The sequence below is a fragment of the Anarrhichthys ocellatus genome, unplaced genomic scaffold (genome assembly GCF_004355925.1).
Source record: "Anarrhichthys ocellatus isolate YVR2014 unplaced genomic scaffold, GSC_Weel_1.0 scaffold9, whole genome shotgun sequence".
Taxonomy (NCBI): Eukaryota; Metazoa; Chordata; class Actinopteri; order Perciformes; family Anarhichadidae; genus Anarrhichthys; species Anarrhichthys ocellatus.
The window spans coordinates 3,263,366-3,282,887 of record NW_022280039.1 but is presented as its reverse complement, the minus strand read 5'-3'; the positions used below and the strand labels follow the sequence as shown (position 1 = coordinate 3,282,887).

The following is a 19,522-nucleotide window of genomic DNA, read 5'->3' as shown; positions in this document are numbered from 1 at the left end:
CTGCAGTCATTTTTGTGTCTTTATGATGTAATACAAATTGATGGTATTAAAGGAGTGGATGACTAGAAATAACCAGAAACAATTGTCAATAAGCTAAAAGTTAAGCGAATATCGTACAGCTACGTGTACTGATTTTGTTCTCCACTTCCAATGTTTCCCCTCATTTTACTAATTTTTACATCGGCACACTGCTCTAGGGTGCGTTTAATTCAGTGAGCTCCTAAGCGGGGTCTGTGCGGTGCAGACAGCATCATCTTTGTACAGACCGGTATTTTCTTATTTCTCACTTTACTAAAGTCAGAATGTTGTGCAATCTAAATAAGTATTCGGAAATTGTACTGCGCAGATACAATGGCCGAGTTCAATTTAAAAAAAATGCAAACTAGCTCCGTGCTGGCGGAGTGTCCCGTTACACAATATGCAGGACTCCGTGGCTAACATGTAGCCACTAGCTACAACGAGTCCATCGCTGCACAGCTGAAAGTCAGCGTCATCGCCACTCCTCCCAATAGGAAGGGCGCATCCCGGATAGCTAGCTGGCTAGCTGTACTCCGCACAACGATGGCAGTTAATCTCAGCAAAAATGGCCCCGCATTAACATCTGCATTCAAAGAAGTGGTAGATGAAAAATCCAACACCAACTGGTAAGGAGCAGTCTTTTCAAAAACAGCACTAGCGCGTGTGTAGGAGGCGTTATGTCAGCTTCAGTGTTTGCTAGCATTGAGCTGTTCGTCAAGTAACGTTAAGTTAACGGTAACCTAACGGTAGCTAGTATTAATATTAATACTAATATTGTTAATCAGCTAGGTACACTGACCAACCAACGGGCTAAACACTTCGTCTAAGTCATGTCTTGCCTGTATTTTATTAAACTATTTGTACGAGTTTGTCATGAAATTGGATTAATAGGTTGATGGCTACCACCACCCACTTCCTGGTAAGATATCAGAAGTTAAAAAGGCCAACATGTGAAAGTCATATCCAGGAACTTCCTCTTGGCGCTACCTCACGTTACAGAAGTGTGTGTTGCGAGGCAAACGAGGCAATTGTCCAGGGAATATATTCAGTCCTAAAAGTTGTCTCTTTTTAGGCTGTGATTTGGACAGCCACCTTGCTGTTTCTATAGTTTTTTTTTTCTAAAGTAATTTTCATGTAAATTACAATGTAGTCATATCACCTAGTTGCATGACAATAACACAATCTCATACGTTTCTGTATGAGATGAGGCCAAATGATGATTCGTCTGTGTAGTACTGAGGCAAAACCAGAGCATCTATGGTTTTCTATTTAGTAAGACCCGAAGGCCTGGAATATTATTTGCAACCATAATTGTTTGCTATTGAATTAGAGCTGCAAATAAAGACTTTCTTCATCAATTCATCCCCAGATTATTTTCTGTATTAATGGAACAGTTGTTTTGAAAAATGCCAATATTAGATATTCAGTTTCCAATCATTTACAACAAAGAAAAGCATTAAATCCATACAGATTGAGGATATTTTTGCTTGGAAAAATCCCTGAAATGATAATCAATTATTGAAATTGTTGCATATTAACTTCATGGCACTGACCTAGTTGTTTCAGCTCTATATCAAATTATAGTTGTATCCCTCCCTCATCCTCTAATAGTCAGTCCTGACTATAATTGTGTGACGTTGTAACCTGGGACACAGGAAGACACTAGATTAACTGAGTTCAGACCAAACTGTTGTTGTTGCGTCAGTACCTAGTAGGCAAACTGAACATTCTGGCAAAGATTGGAGTGTAGAGCTGAGATAGATGTACAGCAGGAGCTTGATGGGTCTCAGGTATGCAGGTTGATTGGCAGCAGGAGAGAATTGAGTGCTACACGCACACACGCACACACACACACACACACACACATACCCAAACAGAGAAAGGACAAACGAGACCATACAAGAAACAGAAGGAAAGGAAAAACCGCAGATGCCCTAAAATAAATGGATCGGCCCAGCCAAACCCTGACTATATTACTGGCTGTTATATTACTCGGTACTGTAATACAACAATAAAGGCCAGAGATTAAATTATAAACTTACTGAAACAACCAACCAATTTAGCTATAACCTGTAAAAATGACTAACATGGCTGATTTTAATTAGTTTTAAAATGGCAGCAGTATTGTATTGACACTACCATACTTGTGTAAAATGTATCCTGTTGGAATAGGGCTTAGCTTGGGGGTGATGTTAGATAAAATCTGTGTACAAAACTTCCATTGTTTCGTATCAAATGTTGCACATCAACCTCTGGAACTAAACCCTTGTCTGTCTCAGTGTGAGCCGTTTAGCTGGTATTTTAATATCCTTAATCCTGTTTTTCACAGGGCCTTGTTCACCTACGAGGGAAACAGTAATGATATCCGCCTGGCAGAAAAGGGAGGTGAGTAACTGAGTAGATATTGTTAACGGGGTTTTATGGTCTCAACGCGATGTTATCAAATGTGTGCAGGAATTTCACAGTCAACATTTCAGTACAGCATACAGTACTGAAACGTCAGCACAAAAGGAATGCTTGCCGCTGCTTTCTCACCCCATAATTTGTTAGAAGAAAAATGCCCACGGTTACACAACCAACCACAGCAGCCATTTGACTTTTCCACAATGTTTATTTGTCAGATGGAGGACTGGAGGAGTTGGTTGAAGAGTTGAACAGTGGAAAAGTGATGTATGCTTTCTGCCGGGTCCAGGATCCAAATTCTGGCCTGCCTAAATATGTCCTCATCAACTGGGTTTGTGCTCCACTTAACTATTGTACATTTGTTTGTCTTCTTTGAAGTGTCCCTCTTGGAAGAGTCATTCTTTGTGTTTCAGACTGGAGAAGGAGTGAAAGACGCCAGGAAAGGATTATGTGCAAACCATGTCAGCTCCATGGCCAATTTTCTTAGGGTAACATTGCACCAATTTTTGAGTCTATTTTTCGAATATACATTACAATCTGTTTGTTTGCATGTAGGCCAGTCTGCATGTTAATGATGGTTTTGAGCTAGACTAAACACAAAGAAATCATGGGTGTCAGCGTCCTTCAGATCATATCAGCAAACAGCACACAATTGGGTGGCGCATGCATAAATCAAGATAACAACTGTAGGTGTTTCTCTATTTGTGCGAGCATTAAAATGAACTTTTATTGAATGGTGTTTCAGGGGGCCCATATCACAATAAACGCCAGAGCAGAAGAGGACGTGGAGCCCGAGGTGATCATGCAAAAAGTGGGCAACGCCTCCGGAGCCAACTTCAGCTTCCACAAAGAATCTTCCAGCCGCTTCCAGGACAGCGGTCCTCAGGGTCCAGTGGTATGCAGCGCATGCAGTTCCTGCCTTGTGCCCTCCTGTTCGCTTATGTTTCATGCTAGAAAGATAAGCAGAGGGTTAGATCTTAACTAGGCTCCTTAATCTCAAGACATGGATACATTTGAAATGTTTGTTTTTACTTCTTTGTTATGACCATACACACTCAAGCAGCTCTCCCACTGGAAACAAGTTTCAACAAACAAACTCTCCAAAGGAGAAAACCTGGAAAATGCTGGCCTACATCAATGTTCTCCACACAAAAGAAAGCAACCATTGGTTCATATCTGATAGTTATTAAAAGTTAGAGAGAAGATAAACGTTAACCTTTTTATCCAGTTAATGAATAATGACAATGAAGACTGAATAATGATGAACAAAGAAAAGGGATGAGTTAGGTTTAGGTTAAATATGCTGACAAGCTGTTCTCATAGTTGGATCCCACTGTACTTAGTTTTTCTTTTTATAATGTAAAAATGTTTATCACAATGGTATCAAGTTGTCGTTTCCTTCATGTAGGGCTCAGTGTACCAGAAGACCAACGCCATGTCCGAAATCAAAAAGACCAACAAGGGCAACTTCTGGGCTCAAGCAGAGGTAGGCTCCTGAACTTATTAAGCTGCTGCAGACTTCAACTTCACCTCTGTGTCAAAAATACCTTAAAAAAAATTATCTAGAAATGTTATTGAAATTGCAAGAACTCTTAATATTGCACGAGTTTGCAGTTTTGAAACATTTGACATTTCTTTTAAAAGACTATAAAAAATACAATGCAGGCAGTTTTTATCCATCACGAATGTAAGTCAGCAAAAGCACTCTTGTAACTTGGTCCTTTGTCTGCAGTTTTTGCTCATCACCACACCTGTCACAAATACACCCAGAAAGCGGTGCTCATTGCCTTGCAGTTTTGTTAGATAAACTATTGCGAAATAATGGCTGTAATATTTGCAAGATGCCAAACCTCGTCGCTGACCTTGCTGTCTGACTTGTCTTTTAGAAAGAAGAGGAGAAACGTCGCCTGGAGGAGCGGCGCAAGGAGGACGAACAGCGCCAGCACCTGGACAAGGAGACGAAAGACAGAGAGGCCAAGGAGACAGTGCAGAGGGACCAAAGGGACAAGGAGAGGGCCACTATAATCGACCAACAAAAGTAGGTCGAAGCTGAAGGAAATGCACACCGGTTAACACCGTGATGAAGTATCACCTAATCCGTGATGAAGTATCACCTAATCAAAGGGTTCAAATTACAAAGCTTCTTCTCGTCTTCTAAATGGTCTTTTTTGTTGAATAGGAAGTACCAGCAGCAGCAGGACCCTGAGAGCAAAGACCAGGAGAAACGCTCGGTGAGTGTCTCACAAGGTTTCACTTTGAGTAAATGGTTTTCAACTGTGAGGTAACATGACGGATATCAGGACTCGGATGCTAATATGAGGGTGAATGTGGATCGGTGTGAAATTTATATTTCACATTGAGTGCTACCCACTTATCTACGACTATGTTGATAGTTAACTAAGTTTTGGTAGTGCACACATCTTGGTAAGGTAGCTAATGTCAGCCGTGCCAACATTGATATCGACATTATCAGGAGGAGGAGGAGGAGAACCAGGCGGCCCAGAAGAAAGCAATCAAGAGAGGTGAATCTGTGGAGAAGGCCAATGTGAGTTCCCCTTCCTGAAAGCGCTCTCTTCTGGCCGATCTACTTTCCTCTTTATTGCCTATTTCAAAACAAGTGTCTTTCTAATCAAATGGGAACCCTTTGAAGCTCAATGTAACACTTGTTTCCCACTCTTTGCTGCATGAGCTCTCCTTTCTCTGCGATCATTTACGACGACATCTGTCCATCCTGTAGTTTTTCTCTCTGCAACACTTCCCACTGCATTATTAATAACCTGCGGCTGTCTAATGCTTATTGCATGTATTTCTTGTTTTCCTTTTCTTTCTTTTTTTCTAGGAGGCGGCTTCTCTCATCTCTCAGCGTGCTATGAACCCCAGAGAGATGTTCAAGCAGAGAGAGAGGGGAATAACTCCCAGTGACTCAGACGTTCCCTCTGCTGCCCCTGCCAGTCCCCAGCCAGGTATCAGCCGTGCATACACAGTGACCTCTCCATATATGCCGTGTTTGCTTTAAATGTCACAGCCCTTCCTGCATTACTGCAAAGCTCTCTTAGCCTCGCTCTCAGCTAGCAGAGAGTACAAACCGGGTGAGGAGATTTCCTCCCGACACGGTCTGTCTCAGAGCTTTAACTTTCCATCAGACTGCCTAGTTGTCTCATAGTCATACCTAACGCTGTGTCTCCATCATGGTGTCTGCTCTTCTTCCGTTCAACCGGTCTGCACTATGTTTTTTTTATTTTTTGCATGATTTGGGGGTTCCATACGCGTCTCTGCTCAGGGCGTCTGCAAAGCCCTTTTCTGTCTAAGCCAGTGTATGAAAGTGAGCGAGCCAGTTCACCTCAGCGCCAAGCTTCTCCTGTGCCAGCAGGCTCCGCCTCTCCTGTCCGCGCCACAGGTGTGAGCTCTCACATGCACACACACACACACACACAAACTAGTACATATAAAATGCATACACTACATTTTGGGTGACAGTCTCATACTTAACTTAAAGCTTCATTTGTCATTGTTGTTTCTGTGTGTGATCATCTTCATAATCCTTATAATCACAAATTGCATCATGAGTCATGCTTCCGTTCAATGTGCTTCTTGTTTCCTAAGAAACTTTCAGATTATTGTTTTGTTGTAAGTGCACCATGACACCAAAACCCTTATGTCTGAGAGGGGTGGTTGTGTCCGGCCTGTGTGGACTTGTGAATGTGTTCCCCTGTGTACATGCATGTCTGTGCTTGTGTTTTGGGTGATAAGAGCCTGATGTGGATGATGGACAGTCCAGGTGTGAGTATGATGAGCAGGAGGTGACCCCCCAGGAGCAATGTGAAGGTGGGGCCCATTTCACACAACACCACCCTCAGTGTTGAGCATCAGCTTTCCAACCCACCCATCTGCTTCTCATATACATTGTTTTGTGATTTGTCATAAGCACATATTATTCCCTGCAGCTAAATGGTGCTGTCAGGATCAGCTGGTGCTGCTGCCACCTGCTGGTAGGTAGACAGCCCCGACACGTCATACTGATGGTAATCTGTCTTTTCAGAGAAGACACTGGCTGCCAACTCCTACGTCCAAGAGACGCCTTGTGAAGAGCCTGCTCAGGTGATTGTTTACTGACTGTTTTTTATATAAAAGAGGTAGCTCAAATCAAGCAACTGATAGATTATAGCTGAGAAAGTGGAGCAACATCCTACCCATGCGAAGCAACACACCTCCAGCTAACAAATAGTGCAAGTCTACAAGCAGTAATCAAAGTCGTCCTGTTGAAGCTGGGCAGTTTTTCAGTGGTCGCACAGTGAATGGCAACATACAATGTAGATAAATAGCTAGATAATGAAATGGAGCTATGCTATGCTAATTATGCTAGCTGTGTAGCCCACATACCATAGCAAACCACTTCTGTATGTGCAGCCAGCCCAGCAGGGCCTTTATTATATCCAACTTTATTATTTATTAATTACAAAAAAAAAAAAACTTAAATTGATTCCATTCCCAGGTGGAGGAGAGCAACTCATATGAGGTGACTGCTGAGGTGACTGCTGAGGAGACACCAGACAGAGGCACCTGTGCCAGAGCCTTGTATGACTACCAGGCTGGTGAGTTTCTATTTTTATTTTAATCACAACACCGTAGGAGTAAATGGACTAATTCCTGATTGGTCAAGTAACTGTCACTAATATTAAAGAGCAACTTAACGGCCTGTTTTAGATCGGATGTGCCCCCTTTACACAGAAACTTAGATCTTCATACTTAATTTTTCTGAGCACACAGCGGCACACGTCACAGCCACACATGCGCGCACACACACACACACACACATCATGTCGCCGGTGTGGAAGTTATTCAGTGTGAGTGAAAAAGACGTAAAGCTCGCAATTTGTAACACTTGCGAGTCCATAATAAGTTGTGGATGAACAACCTTAAAGACATTTGGGACAACTTTAAGATTTGTTTGAGTGAGAGAAGGTCCTGCAACTTAACAAAAACATCTGTGTATGCTGTCGACTTTAGTTCTTAGAAAGAAAGAAAATATGCAAGTCTGACTTTATTTTAATTTATCGTGAATTGACCAAGAAAATTACAATCGGTGCGTCTCCATTGAAAATGTTGTCTGACGTTCACGAGACACTGCTCTTCTCCTCCAGCTGATGACACGGAGGTCTCATTCGATCCCGACGACATCATCACCGGGATCGAGATGATAGACGAGGGCTGGTGGCGCGGCTACAGCCCAAATGGCCATTTTGGAATGTTCCCAGCCAATTACGTGGAGCTTATGTAGCCCAGCCCCCCCACACCCCCAACCCCCACCCACACCCATACCCCCATATTATCACACTGGCAGCCCCAGAGGACATCTGCAGTAAAACGACACACAGTCGGTCCTCACAAACAAGTGAGCTGCGATCCTCCACATCATGGACGGATGGTAATGGTGGGCCAGAAGCTTTTGAAATCTCGTCTTTTTTTGAAGGCAATTCTATTAAATTGTTGATGTTGTGAGCAACTGATATCATAGTTTAGGGAATTGTGAAGACCCAAAGTCGGACCAATGCTCCCACTTCCCCCCCAAATGACATCTCTTTTCCTATAAATGTGATGCAGTACAAAATCAGCCTTTGTTTAGTCTTTACTTCAGTAGTAACAACACTTCTCGTTCACATTCCTTACAAAGTGACTTCAGTTCTATTTCAGGTATAATTTAGTTGTAAATGTTCCTGTACGTTTCAGGAAAGAAAAATAAAAAATCAAAGATGGCGGTACAAGCTACAGTATAATCCTTTGCCTTGTTTTTGCCTTTCTTTACTGGCAGACTGAACTTTCCTTTTTTTATGTGTTTGAACCATGTTTTAGTACCTATTTAAAACAAACCAGATTATGTTTGCTGTGCTCTGGGTGGATTTAGTGGGGAATGCATAAAACGGTTCAGTTCCCTTTAACTGACTTTTTATGGTTTTCATTCATTCGCCATCTGAACCAGATTATTTCAACATATTTAACATTTCAAGGACAAGCTAACGAGAAGAAAACAAAGTCAGCATTATTTTCCTTTGTGTGGATCTCGCTGGTCTGAGGTTGAATTTGAGTGCATTACAGATCTCTAAGTCATTTGTGCTGTTGCGGTGCCATTATGACGGGAAGTGAATGCAGTGACATTTTAAATGAGAATTTCCATGTTCACTGTTTATATCATGGAACAAAATTCTTGCTCTTTTAAGCTTTGAGGTCAGTCCATAAAAGGAAAAATGAATTATATTGAGTAGAAAAGGGCATCATGTATCCATTGCATTATTGTTATTTTTTTCCAGAGTCTATTGTAATGCACAGACATTCTTCATAATAAAATAAATAACCAAAGTCGTGTTGTCACATCTTTTCAGAGAGGCTGAGCATATCGTAGGCAGCATTCATTTAAAAAAAAGCTTGAGATAACATGGCGAACCTTCAGGGATTTTCAGAGGTCTAACAGGAACTCAGACGTATACACAGACACGGTATGTGCTCGACAATCTGTTTCCTGGAATGAGGTAACAGCTGGGGAATTCACCTCTAATGCATAGGTTTCATTTTCACATGAAAAATCTGATTTTGTCTCCCACATCCTTCATTTAAATCTTTGCTAGGCTGAATGGCAAAATATGTGTTCCAACAATTTTAAATAAATACATAACAAATCTGTATAAAATATATATTTTTATTCAGTCTATCTCCATCAGTAATCGCAGAGGTTATGTTGGATTTTCACTGTGTTTAAGACATTTACTATCACTTGCTAATCTTTTATTGTGGAAATCACACTTTTCTGCTGGATATTACTCAAGAAACAAACTGAAATTAGCCTTTAGTGTTTCATTAAAGTCCTCCTGCAAAAGAATGTCATGCATTTTGACACCCATCCATCTAATAGTTCCCAAATATTCAATTTTAGACTTTAAATGTAATTTGATATTAGCTCGTAACTAAATGAATCGACCTATAAAAATATCCACACAAACCTACGCCCTCTAGAAACGCCACGTGTGTGTATATATATATATATAAAATATTCACTCTCACTGTTTATGACTTGCACCTCTGCTTTTCATGATTGCAGATATACTTCTGTTAGTTTGTACTTCTCCCTGAAACAACAGGGTGCGTCTTTAAACCCATTAATTCTGGGAAAAAGCTCATTCTGCTAATGACTGTTTCTCACCATGACTGGAATCATACTCACCACTTTTCACAACATTTGCAGATTGTTCCCAGGATAGTGACTCACTTCAGACGGGAAATCTTTTGTGTTGAATTCACAATATTTTCTCCACAAGTTGTCATTTACATTGTGCTGCCCTCATCTCAACCTCATGTTTATCTCAGTGAAAGTCTGAAATGAATAGCTGGGGACTTTCTCGATCTTATAACCGATGTTTTTGCTCATCGTCTCTACATTTGTTGTCGGCTGCAGGAGATAGAATTGAGTTCTGCAAAACACTCAATTAAATGATATTGAATTCAATTTCCTATAAAGCCTCATGTAAGACATAAACTGTAAATGTGTTATTGTAGTTCAAACATCACCACACAAGTTATTTATTTATTTCTGCATTAGATCAGTCTTGCCCCATGAAGTCTCACTTCTCACTGTGTCGATAAGAATCGGATATCTAATCGAGATTTAATTTTGTATTCCTATATTTCACATCTACATCTTTTATTCACAGGGGAGGTGTGGGAACATAAACAGTTTACGATCACATCTCTTCCATTTTTGCAGCGCGCCTAGTGCAGAAACTCAAAAAGGAAAAACAAAAACTTGTTTTGTGTCTTTCAAACCAAAAAAAAATCCCTCTTGAGATTTGGACAGTTTGTAGATATTTGGTTATTTTGACATTTAAATGTTAATCATTTTGAAATGTCATACTCTATCCGCAACAGATGGGGAAATAGGGCATCCCCTTTTAACTAGATCAAAAACATGGGGAGGAAATGTGGATGGTGTCGAGTGCAGCTTCATCATCCGTCAGTGTTTTTATCACAAGATCGTGTCCTTTTATTGAGTGGGGGGCTGACAAAGGAAAATGGAGGGAAAATACAGTAGTATTTTAATGTGACCACTGAAAATACCTGAAAATGTAAAAAAATAGAAGAGCAACTGTCTTCTTTAATCAAACGTGAAATCCTTAGGAAGGTAACTTGACCTTGGTGCTGTCCACATGGCCATAAGGAACATAACCTCTTGAGACGACTCCCTTTGACTCATAACAGGGAGTAGAGAAATAGCCGATTGTTTTCTTACCACTCCACTTGAAAAAGCTGCTTCCGCATTGTCTCACATTTTATTTTTAGCCAATATTTTTAGGCAATGGCCGGTAGGAACCATTTTAAAGAAGTAGGTCCTCACCCCTTCCTTAAAATGTAAGGTCTATAATCCCTGAAGCTACCAGCCAGTCTCAAAACTTTCATTTACCGAAATGAGAGCTTTGAGAGTATGTGTTTACTCAGCTTTTAGCTGTAATGAGTCAAAACTGCTTTTTACGCTAAAGCTTTATTTACTATCTCACACTCGGGTCAGGGATTACAATTTGGATTTCATTTTAAATATGATACACTTAATGGCAACCAATATGTATACACTTAAGTAAAAATGAAAGAGTAACCAGCGGTTTATCTTCTCACCTTAATGCAGGGACTGCAGGACACTGTGACATCACAACCTCATAATAAAATTAGGAAACAAGACGTTTTCAAATGATGCTTACTCATTGTATTCAATGCTTTGTGTTATACCACTTCAGAAGATGTTCTTAACAGCAGGAAATGTTTGTCCTTTACACACATTATCACACAATTATTACACGTACATCGAAAATCAATATTAATTTCCGTGCTGAACACACATTTATTTATGAAAACAAAACTGTAGCATTTGATTTGGATTCCCCTTATCATGTTCATTGTGTTACAAACAGTTCATAAATAATTAGGCAGCTCCAAGAAATATTTGATGCCTAATCAGAAATGATGTGCATTGGCAGTAAGTGGGACAGCCTTGCTTCCCTTTTTTGAGAATGAAATCTTAAAATACATTGTTTTAAGGATGTATACATCTGGAATATTTCATAGATTTACACACTTAAACCTCCATTTGGGCATCAGTTGAAGATTTCTTTCACTTCTCTAAATTCAGCTATTTTGGTGTATTTGAGTCCAGTCTACACACTGAAGGTGACCAGGCTGAAATCACAAACTTTGTTGAACTAATATAAAGTCTATAAAGACATTTTTAGTCTCATCTGTGATATAATTTTATTATGTGTAAAATAGTAATGGAAAAACAGTAATGACATTACAGTTCAATGTACTGCTAACAACATTGGAAACATAAGACAGACTTAATTTCCTCATATTTAATTATCTGGAAATATGAAATAAGCTCCTTATTTAGCATAGCATCAGATTCTGTTGAAACTTGAGAAAAAGAACAAATAATTGAACACAGACGTTGTCGGTTTTTGTCTGAAATTCAGGTGATGAAATGGAGAACAGACATTGTGAGACTTGAGTGACGAAGAAACAAACTCAGTTTCCCAGACTTATTTGCTGCAATGCAAACAGCACAACCAATGAAACTGTTTTGTGGAGACACCTTCCTGTTTTGTGGTGTGAAGTTGAAGAGGACGCCGCATGAATTACTGTCACAAAGCTCTATCAAGCCAGAGACTAGAAGACAACTTCTGGAAATGGGTAAGAAGGACTTTTTTGTTTGTTGTACTACCTTATGTATTTACTGCAAGCAATTAAATACTGTATCATTTTGGATAGTGATCTTGATAAATATTTACACTTCATAACATTAAATTACCTTCTTTAAACAATATATGAAAAACTGTACCAGCTCTCTTTTTTACAGAAGTAATGTGAATACATTCATTTGTGAAATAAACCGACTAATTTGACTTAGAAAATCATATACTGCCTCAGGAATCTATAATTAATCTATCACAATATTCTGACTGACATCAGTATCTGGTGAAAACACCGTAGCTAATGCATTTGTTAATTGGTAAAGAAACAAAACCATGAAAATTAACAGCACGGACAAATGATACAGTATAACAAAAACATTTCCTCAACACAGGAAATGGAGTAGTTAGAGGCTACTGAAAGCAGAATTAAAGGTTCAAGCAGCACAGGAAATAAGTGATCTCAAAAGAGAAGCATATTGGTTTTGCACACAATATGACTGTGGGTGGAGGGCTATAAGAGATTTGGAGCTGACAGTTTGTGAAGAATCACATTTCATTGCTTGTGGTCTTCAATTTCACTTTCCCTCATAAAATGCATTAATACCATCTTAATATTGAGAGAAGCTTGAAGCGTGACAATCAAATGCAGTGTTTCTCAATATCTCATATTTCAGTACCAACAGTACTATTATGTGCACTTAACAAAATACAAGGAATTATTATGTTTAATGTATGTTGCAGTTTATGGATTCATATTATCTCACCGTTGCCAATCATTATGTATTACAATATCATACAGTACAGCATACAAGTGGTTATGTTCGTGAGCAGGAAGTGGTTTTGCAAACTGTGGTTTTATATCAGACTCAGTTGACAATATGTTCTACAGATTTCTAGTTTTTGTGCTGATCAATCATCTGACCATTACCTAAATTACATAAAACAACTACATTCCCAGCAGTGATGACGTTCTGCTTTAATGCTTTTTTAACCTGCTAATGTTTCTGCAACGTGGAACGTTTACCAGTATTTGCTTCCCTTGACTGTGGTTCTTTGAAATCAAATTCACAATGGTCTTATGGAGTTAAATGCTAAATGCCTTGTCCCTGCTGTGTGTCTCATGAAGCGCAAGAGGACCAGAGTGAGACATCACAACAAACAGCAGCCAGCGACGAAGAGCAGGGGACAGAGAGCCAGGTACTAACCTCAGTCACTGCTGATTAAATGTCAGTTGGCCTTCTGGCAGCAGTCTGGGCAATTTCCATCCGTTACAGTTAATCAGTGACTACAGACATGACTGCTCAGAGTGAGCTGTGTTTTCATTTCCTTTTTTTTTGTGAATTTTAGATAGTGGCCAATTTTTTTCAAGTGCTGAATGTGTGAGTACAGTTGTTTCATCTTGATGGCTTATTGTGAAATGAGTAACAAGGAATATGTGATTCTGCTTTGTATCCTGAGAGGGCCAATGAAACGCACGCACATCTCGCCCCATGAGACACACCACAATATTTTCATTGCACATACAGAAACTGCCGGAGGTCTTCACAAGCCAGTATTCTGGTAAGTGAAATGAGAGGTACAATATGAGAAACACAAATTAGCTCATCACATTTCCAAGGCTGATGTTAGTTGAAAGCCTGGTGGTTTTTGTGGCCTGCCGATAGCATCAATACAGCACGCCACTGACAATTATTGTGAGAATCACACATCGACACATTGACATCAACACCACCCACTCAGTTTTCCAAATAAATGTATCTGGCGGAAATCAACTGAATGTGCCTCAATGATATTCACACTCTGGTGTACAGAGTGAGATCTGCAGCAAAGGGTCTACAGTGTGGCTTCGAGTGCAGACGTTTCCTGTTGGCAAGTTTTGTGAATCAGATCTGAAAACAGCGACTGAAAGTTACTGAATACCTGTGAACTTTATGTAAGATCCCAAGCAAAAAAATGTTCAATTTGAACGTTCGGACAACCTTCTTATTATTTTAGATGCGGGTGCAAATATAATTTAGTTCCATTTTTATCAGCCAATCAAGACAATTAAAATGTGTCAAATATGATTTTGAGACATTTTGAGTGGAAACCTAATATCTGCAGTGGGAAAAGCAGGTGATATAGAAGTGGAAAGTCAGAGCTGTTGGCTGGGAACAGCATTGTGGAGCCGCTGAACTGTGACTCAGCCAGGGTAATCTTGGTTAGAGGCCTGCACCTTCACTATTACTCACTCTAGAGGCCTACTTCTCGGAACCAGGAACCACATAGAGGAACTTTATTCAATATGAAACCACGTCAAGCTGATTTGTTGAACAATGACTGCTACAGAAATAAAGCCGCTTCTCCGTGTGCTGATTCAAAGTAAGATACTGACACTGTCCATTGTGGCCTCTTTTGACATCCAATCTACTGAAATTGATCGATACAACACGCAATGTGAGATTTCACATTTAAATATTGGCATGAAATAACAGAAGTGAGTGTTTGTGCTGTGGGAATAATATTGTTGCAGTAAAAAACTGACAACTACCATTTATCTACACCACACACTGTATACACACATCAAAAAACAATAAGGTTGAGTTGTTTTAAGGAGATAACTTAAAAGCACAAATCAAACTTTTAAAGCTGTACAACAACAACATCATTGTGTTAAATATTCAGACACTGGATCATCTTCATCAACAGTTTCCTTCTTCATACTTTAGTTTTATACTTCTCGTCTTGAAACCTTTCTAACGGCTGATTTTGATTCTGCTTGTCTTCACTGTTTCATTTCTCCTTTCTTGCAAACCACAAATAGTGACATTGTCAATTTCTTACACTGAAGTTCTGGGTAGTTGTAACACTTGACACTTCTAATTTCTTGGTATCTTAAAGTCCTCCTCCCTGTTAATTAAACTAGCTCCACAGAAATAAAGCAAACATGCAGACAGTTATTACTTAGAAACACAAAGCAGCAACTTTATTCAAAGTTTGTTTAAAACACTTTAATATATAAAACATTCTTTTGGCTTTATGCTTGTTTTACAAAGTGACGTTTGTGATACCGGCGACTTGACAACTCTCGACCAAAAACCCCACAAGTCTGCTGCTTTCTCTCCAGACAGGATGTGTAGCGGTTATCTATTGAAAGTAGTGGTAGAACCCTACTCCTCACTGATTTTGATGTTTCATTTTAACATTTGTCATCCCATGAGATGACTCTGTGTGTCTTCTTTCCCATCTCTGTAAAACTGGTTTCTATATCAGTGCAGAGGATCATGTAATATTGAGCATCTTGATTTCCATGCAAAGCATTTGACATGTCTTCTCTACTGCACCTGTTTTTCTCCACACTAGGCTTCTCCCTCTGTCATTGAGATCCTCTATGACTCTATGACTGAATGTGAAGAAGAAGCGAGGCCCAAGCTAGTGCTAATGGAGGAGAAGGCATTTGTATCAAGTCTGCACTCTTTTATGAAGGACAGATGTACTCCTATAGAAAGGATTCCACATCTGGGCTTCAAACAGAGTGAGTTGATGTTCATTAGCACAGTGCTTGATGTTGAATGAACACATTATTCACATTGAATACAAATTAAGTTCTTATGTGTGTCTTTTTCCCCAGTTAATCTTTGGAGGATCTTCAAAGCTGTTGAGAAACTTGGGGGCTATGATTCAGTGAGTACAAGTTCTTAATTTGACTATAGTTCATAGTTCTTTGACCGGTGTGTTTGCAGGTTTCTAAGTGGAAAGTGTTTTTACCACACTGGAGGACATTTTGCTCTCGAGCTCTCGTTGCTCTGTTGTCTTTGATGTTGACACCGTGGGACAAGATCTAAGCGTGCAGCTCATGCGAGGCTGGGGCTCTAAACTGGGTTGACCCTCACCACCACCATCACTGCTGCCTCTGTGTCACAGGGCGTGGACACAACCTAAGCCGCCTACTTACTTTTAAAAATGAAAGTGTGAAAACCAGCAGACTTCTCATTGACTCAAGGAGAGAGAACACCTTGGGCCAAAACATCCCCTGTGCACAACAACATTGAAACACATTTAAATAAAAGAAGTGAACAATTTAAATTAAGAGTAATACAAATAGGTATAAGATAAGTTTAAGCTTCAAACAATATCTGATCACCACAGTTTCTTTCAAATGGAAGAACTTCCTATATCCACGCTTACTGTATAAAACTGCACAAAAGAAAGAATAAGGCAATATACCATAAATTATGATTTGTTCCCTCGGGTGGCAGTCACAAATTAGGCAGCCTTTCAGTGTGTAGGGTACCTGGAGTGATGAGCCACTGAGTCTCCTACTTCTCTTACATTTAAATGAAAGGTTGTTGTAACCATTACAGACGCGTGTTGCTACATATGCACATTTTCTCACACTGTGTTATCCAACAGGTGACCGCACGGCGTCTTTGGAAGAAAGTGTATGATGAGCTGGGAGGAAGTCCAGGTAGCACCAGCGCTGCTACTTGCACTCGCAGACACTATGAGAAGTGAGCATCATTTTGTTTCAAACTTACCTGTCAAATCACGCACGATATCAACTGGTTCATAATCAGAGATGTGTTTTGTTTAGGCTGGTGCTGCCCTTTGAAAGACAAATAAAAGGAGAGGAGGACAGACCTCTGCCTCCAAGCAAACCCCGGAAGCCATATAAGAGAAATTTGGATGGCAAGGTCATCAAGACTGAGAGGAAGAGGAAAATGACTCAGTCGGATAGAGAGATGGACTCAGAGATAGAGGTAAGATATACTTTATTTAGGAAAAGGTCTCCAAAGGAGATAAATCTGTATTCGCACATAAAGTGTCCTAAAACATCCCCTGTATTTTATAGATACTCACCCAGAGAAGTCCAGAGGCTGCCTGCCAAAGTGAAGCAGTGATGCATCCTCACCACGCTCACTGGGCCGCCACCTCTGATAGACATCGCCCAGACTGCTCTCTGCCAAACAGAGCCACCACCGGTCTTTGCGCTTCTGTCTATGCCCACCTCGTCCAGGTCCCCACATCCAGCCCGTTGACTGCTCATATCCCGTCTGCTGCCGGAGAGGTCATCTCTCCTCTGGAGAAAAAAAAGCGGATGGCTCAGGCGAGCCTTAACTTGCCACTGAATCCTCACACTGAGGATAAAGAAAGGCCCTCCGTCATTCACTGCTCCCAGTCTCCGGCCCGAGCTTCTTCCAGCCGGAACTGTGACTCCTCTGACAGCTCCCCGCTGCCTTCATCCCCTTCCTCTTCACGCAGCCCTTCCCCTTACTCTGTTTCATCAGAGGACGGTGCAGAAGGAAATGAAGATAATCCTGCATCAGGCTCTGAACTTTCCCAAAACTGTACCAGCTCTGTGAAAAATACACCCAGCTGTAGTGAGGAAAGGAAGTCTGTGAGCTGTAGTCAGATATCCAAAGACCCTGCAGGACAGAATAAAGACATCAGATCCCAATCAGCAGACTCCATTAAGGTCCACAATAAAGACTCTGACTGGAAGTCAATCCACAAAGGGAGCGGCAAATATTCCAGCCAACCTTTTCAGTCATTCTCCTCTCCCACGGTGAGATTCGATTGGGCTCCAACATCTACCTCTAGTTTCACCAAAGTTATTCCAAAATCTGTGCAGCTTCTGCGGCCCGCTCCTATTCGGCCAGCTTATAAAATCCAGCAGGGCAGGTATATGCAGCAGGACGAGTCTCCGACTTGTGCGAAGAAGCTGAACAACATGGCACCGTGGCTCTATCAGACAGAGAAGAGGGAGAAATCCAGGACAATGCAGCAGAAAGTCCCCCCCACTCAGCAGAGTCTGGCCCATTCCACCGCCAGTCTGCCGGTGTCGTGCGTCCTGTCGAGCTACGACAAATCAAGGAGAGACTCCCGACACCAGCCTCTATTACACCCTGCTTTTCTCCCCCACAGAATGAGACTACCTCAATCTCAGCTAATATACCGACACGTCCCGATGAGTCCAGTTCACTCTGCTCTCATAGGGTCTGCTGTTTACCCATATCCCTACGCCATTCCTCTGTTAAATCCCCAAACTGGATATGCCCTACCTGCCATGCATCCCATTTACCATCACAAGCTGTGATTCTTTGTATTTCAACTCTAGACTTCAATAATAATAATAATAATACATAAGCGCAGTTTGTTTCGTTTTTAGACTGTAGAAGGCAGCCATTGAGCTTGTTGGCCTCCTTGTCTATTGCTCATAGTCATTTTGGTGAAGCCCTACTTGTGTTTTACACATGGCGTAAATATGCAACACAGAAATATTTAGGTGATGTGGCTTCACACACAGCCATCCCCCAGTAGTAATCTAGTTACTGTAAGATCATTAGCTGTGTGACTGTGTTGACCTTCTGTGCCCAAAACCAAACTACGCTGAAGGGAAATGAAGTCACAGCATTGATGGCTAGAGATACAGTATTTATAGGATCACAGAGAAACAGGTTCAATCGTGTTTAAAACGGATGAATCATTTTCTATCTCTTAGCAGAACTGTGCAAAATGTACTTATTAAATGTATGTATTATGTTATATTGCTACAGTATGATTAAATGCCAAACAAAAAGGCAGAGTGCTTGTTCAATGATATATTTTTGTGATTATGCCAAATTCTCAATAGCTGGCCTGAACATAACCAGTTAAACTAAACAAAACCACAGTTGTTGCACATTTGTTCTCACTTGCACAATTTCAATACTTTGTGTTGAAAGCAAAGAACCTTCTTGTTGTACTGTATTGTGAAGTCTGTTGAACATAATGCTACTTTATAAATACTGTAGCTATGTATCAATGTTTAGATGTTTTCCAAAGATACCATAAGCGGATCTCATTGTCATGCGGATGTATTTAAACAGAGAGTAAGGAAATTATGACAGAAAAATGACAAAAATAAACATTAGAAATGTATGAAAAACCTTTGGTCCTTTGTTTTTAATTATAGAAATGTTTCTTCATACCATATCATAACACATTTCATCATATAACCCTAAACATTTTGAATAGAAACATTGTCTTTAAGTGTTATTGATTTTTAAATCAGTTTGTCGACCATTTGAACTTTGAATTTGTCCCCAGATTTATAAGTGATTGACATCATCAGTATTATAGGAATGGTTTTACATGTGTTTTCAACATGCAGGAACAAATGGGCTCCATGTATATGAGTAGGTCATCAGAGAATAAGAAAATAAAGTACAGGAGTCACAATGTTATGACAGAATAGACAGAACAAGCCTGTGTTTTCATGTTGTTTTCACAGCTATTCAAGCAAAAGAAAACTAACCTTTTTCTGAAGTAAGCGATTAGTCATGCAGCCAAAAATCTGAGCCATCCTGAAAACATTGCAGCACAGCATTCACTCGGGCTTTAACTTCATGATGTTT

The 19,522-nt window shown here is 40.3% G+C and overlaps 2 protein-coding genes across 8 annotated transcripts; both read left to right on the top strand.

The window, feature by feature from the left end:
• The first annotated feature begins 87 nt into the window (after positions 1-87).
• dbnlb (drebrin-like b) lies at positions 88-8,775 on the top strand. 5 transcript variants are annotated; one of them, XM_031849267.1, is made up of 15 exons: positions 88-644; positions 2,348-2,403; positions 2,640-2,752; positions 2,835-2,909; positions 3,167-3,316; positions 3,830-3,907; positions 4,308-4,459; positions 4,601-4,652; positions 4,895-4,966; positions 5,261-5,384; positions 5,702-5,818; positions 6,172-6,246; positions 6,461-6,519; positions 6,914-7,013; positions 7,563-8,775. In XM_031849267.1, the coding sequence occupies exons 1-15, from the start codon at positions 562-564 to the stop codon at positions 7,697-7,699; spliced, it is 1,443 nt and encodes a 480-aa protein (XP_031705127.1). In that variant the 5' UTR covers positions 88-561; the 3' UTR covers positions 7,700-8,775. The 5 variants fall into 5 exon arrangements, with proteins under 5 accessions (XP_031705127.1, XP_031705128.1, XP_031705130.1 ...); XM_031849268.1 differs by lacking the exon at positions 4,895-4,966; XM_031849270.1 differs by lacking the exon at positions 5,702-5,818.
• A 1,788-nt stretch (positions 8,776-10,563) lies between these two features.
• arid5a (AT-rich interactive domain 5A) lies at positions 10,564-19,053 on the top strand. 3 transcript variants are annotated; one of them, XM_031849760.1, is made up of 8 exons: positions 10,564-12,144; positions 13,273-13,343; positions 13,494-13,525; positions 15,489-15,660; positions 15,757-15,809; positions 16,539-16,636; positions 16,720-16,885; positions 16,978-19,053. In XM_031849760.1, exons 4-8 carry the CDS (start codon positions 15,525-15,527, stop codon positions 18,220-18,222), a joined length of 1,698 nt encoding a protein of 565 aa, XP_031705620.1. In that variant the 5' UTR covers positions 10,564-12,144; positions 13,273-13,343; positions 13,494-13,525; positions 15,489-15,524; the 3' UTR covers positions 18,223-19,053. The 3 variants fall into 3 exon arrangements, with proteins under 3 accessions (XP_031705620.1, XP_031705618.1, XP_031705619.1); XM_031849758.1 differs by lacking the exon at positions 13,494-13,525; XM_031849759.1 differs by having other exon boundaries at positions 13,273-13,706.
• Positions 19,054-19,522: the final 469 nt, after the last annotated feature.

Excerpts from the sequence above, each read along its gene's own strand:
- dbnlb (XM_031849267.1), top strand. The coding sequence starts at position 562 with ATGGCAGTTAATCTCAGCAAAAATGGCCCCGCATTAACATCTGCATTC. Across the intron at positions 4,653-4,894 it reads AAGACCAGGAGAAACGCTCG|GAGGAGGAGGAGGAGAACCA; the intron begins GTGAGTGTCTCA and ends CGACATTATCAG. Across the intron at positions 5,819-6,171 it reads CTCTCCTGTCCGCGCCACAG|AGCCTGATGTGGATGATGGA; the intron begins GTGTGAGCTCTC and ends TTGGGTGATAAG.
- arid5a (XM_031849758.1), top strand. The coding sequence starts at position 12,006 with ATGCAAACAGCACAACCAATGAAACTGTTTTGTGGAGACACCTTCCTG. Across the intron at positions 13,344-15,488 it reads AGCAGGGGACAGAGAGCCAG|GCTTCTCCCTCTGTCATTGA; the intron begins GTACTAACCTCA and ends TCTCCACACTAG. Across the intron at positions 15,661-15,756 it reads ACATCTGGGCTTCAAACAGA|TTAATCTTTGGAGGATCTTC; the intron begins GTGAGTTGATGT and ends CTTTTTCCCCAG.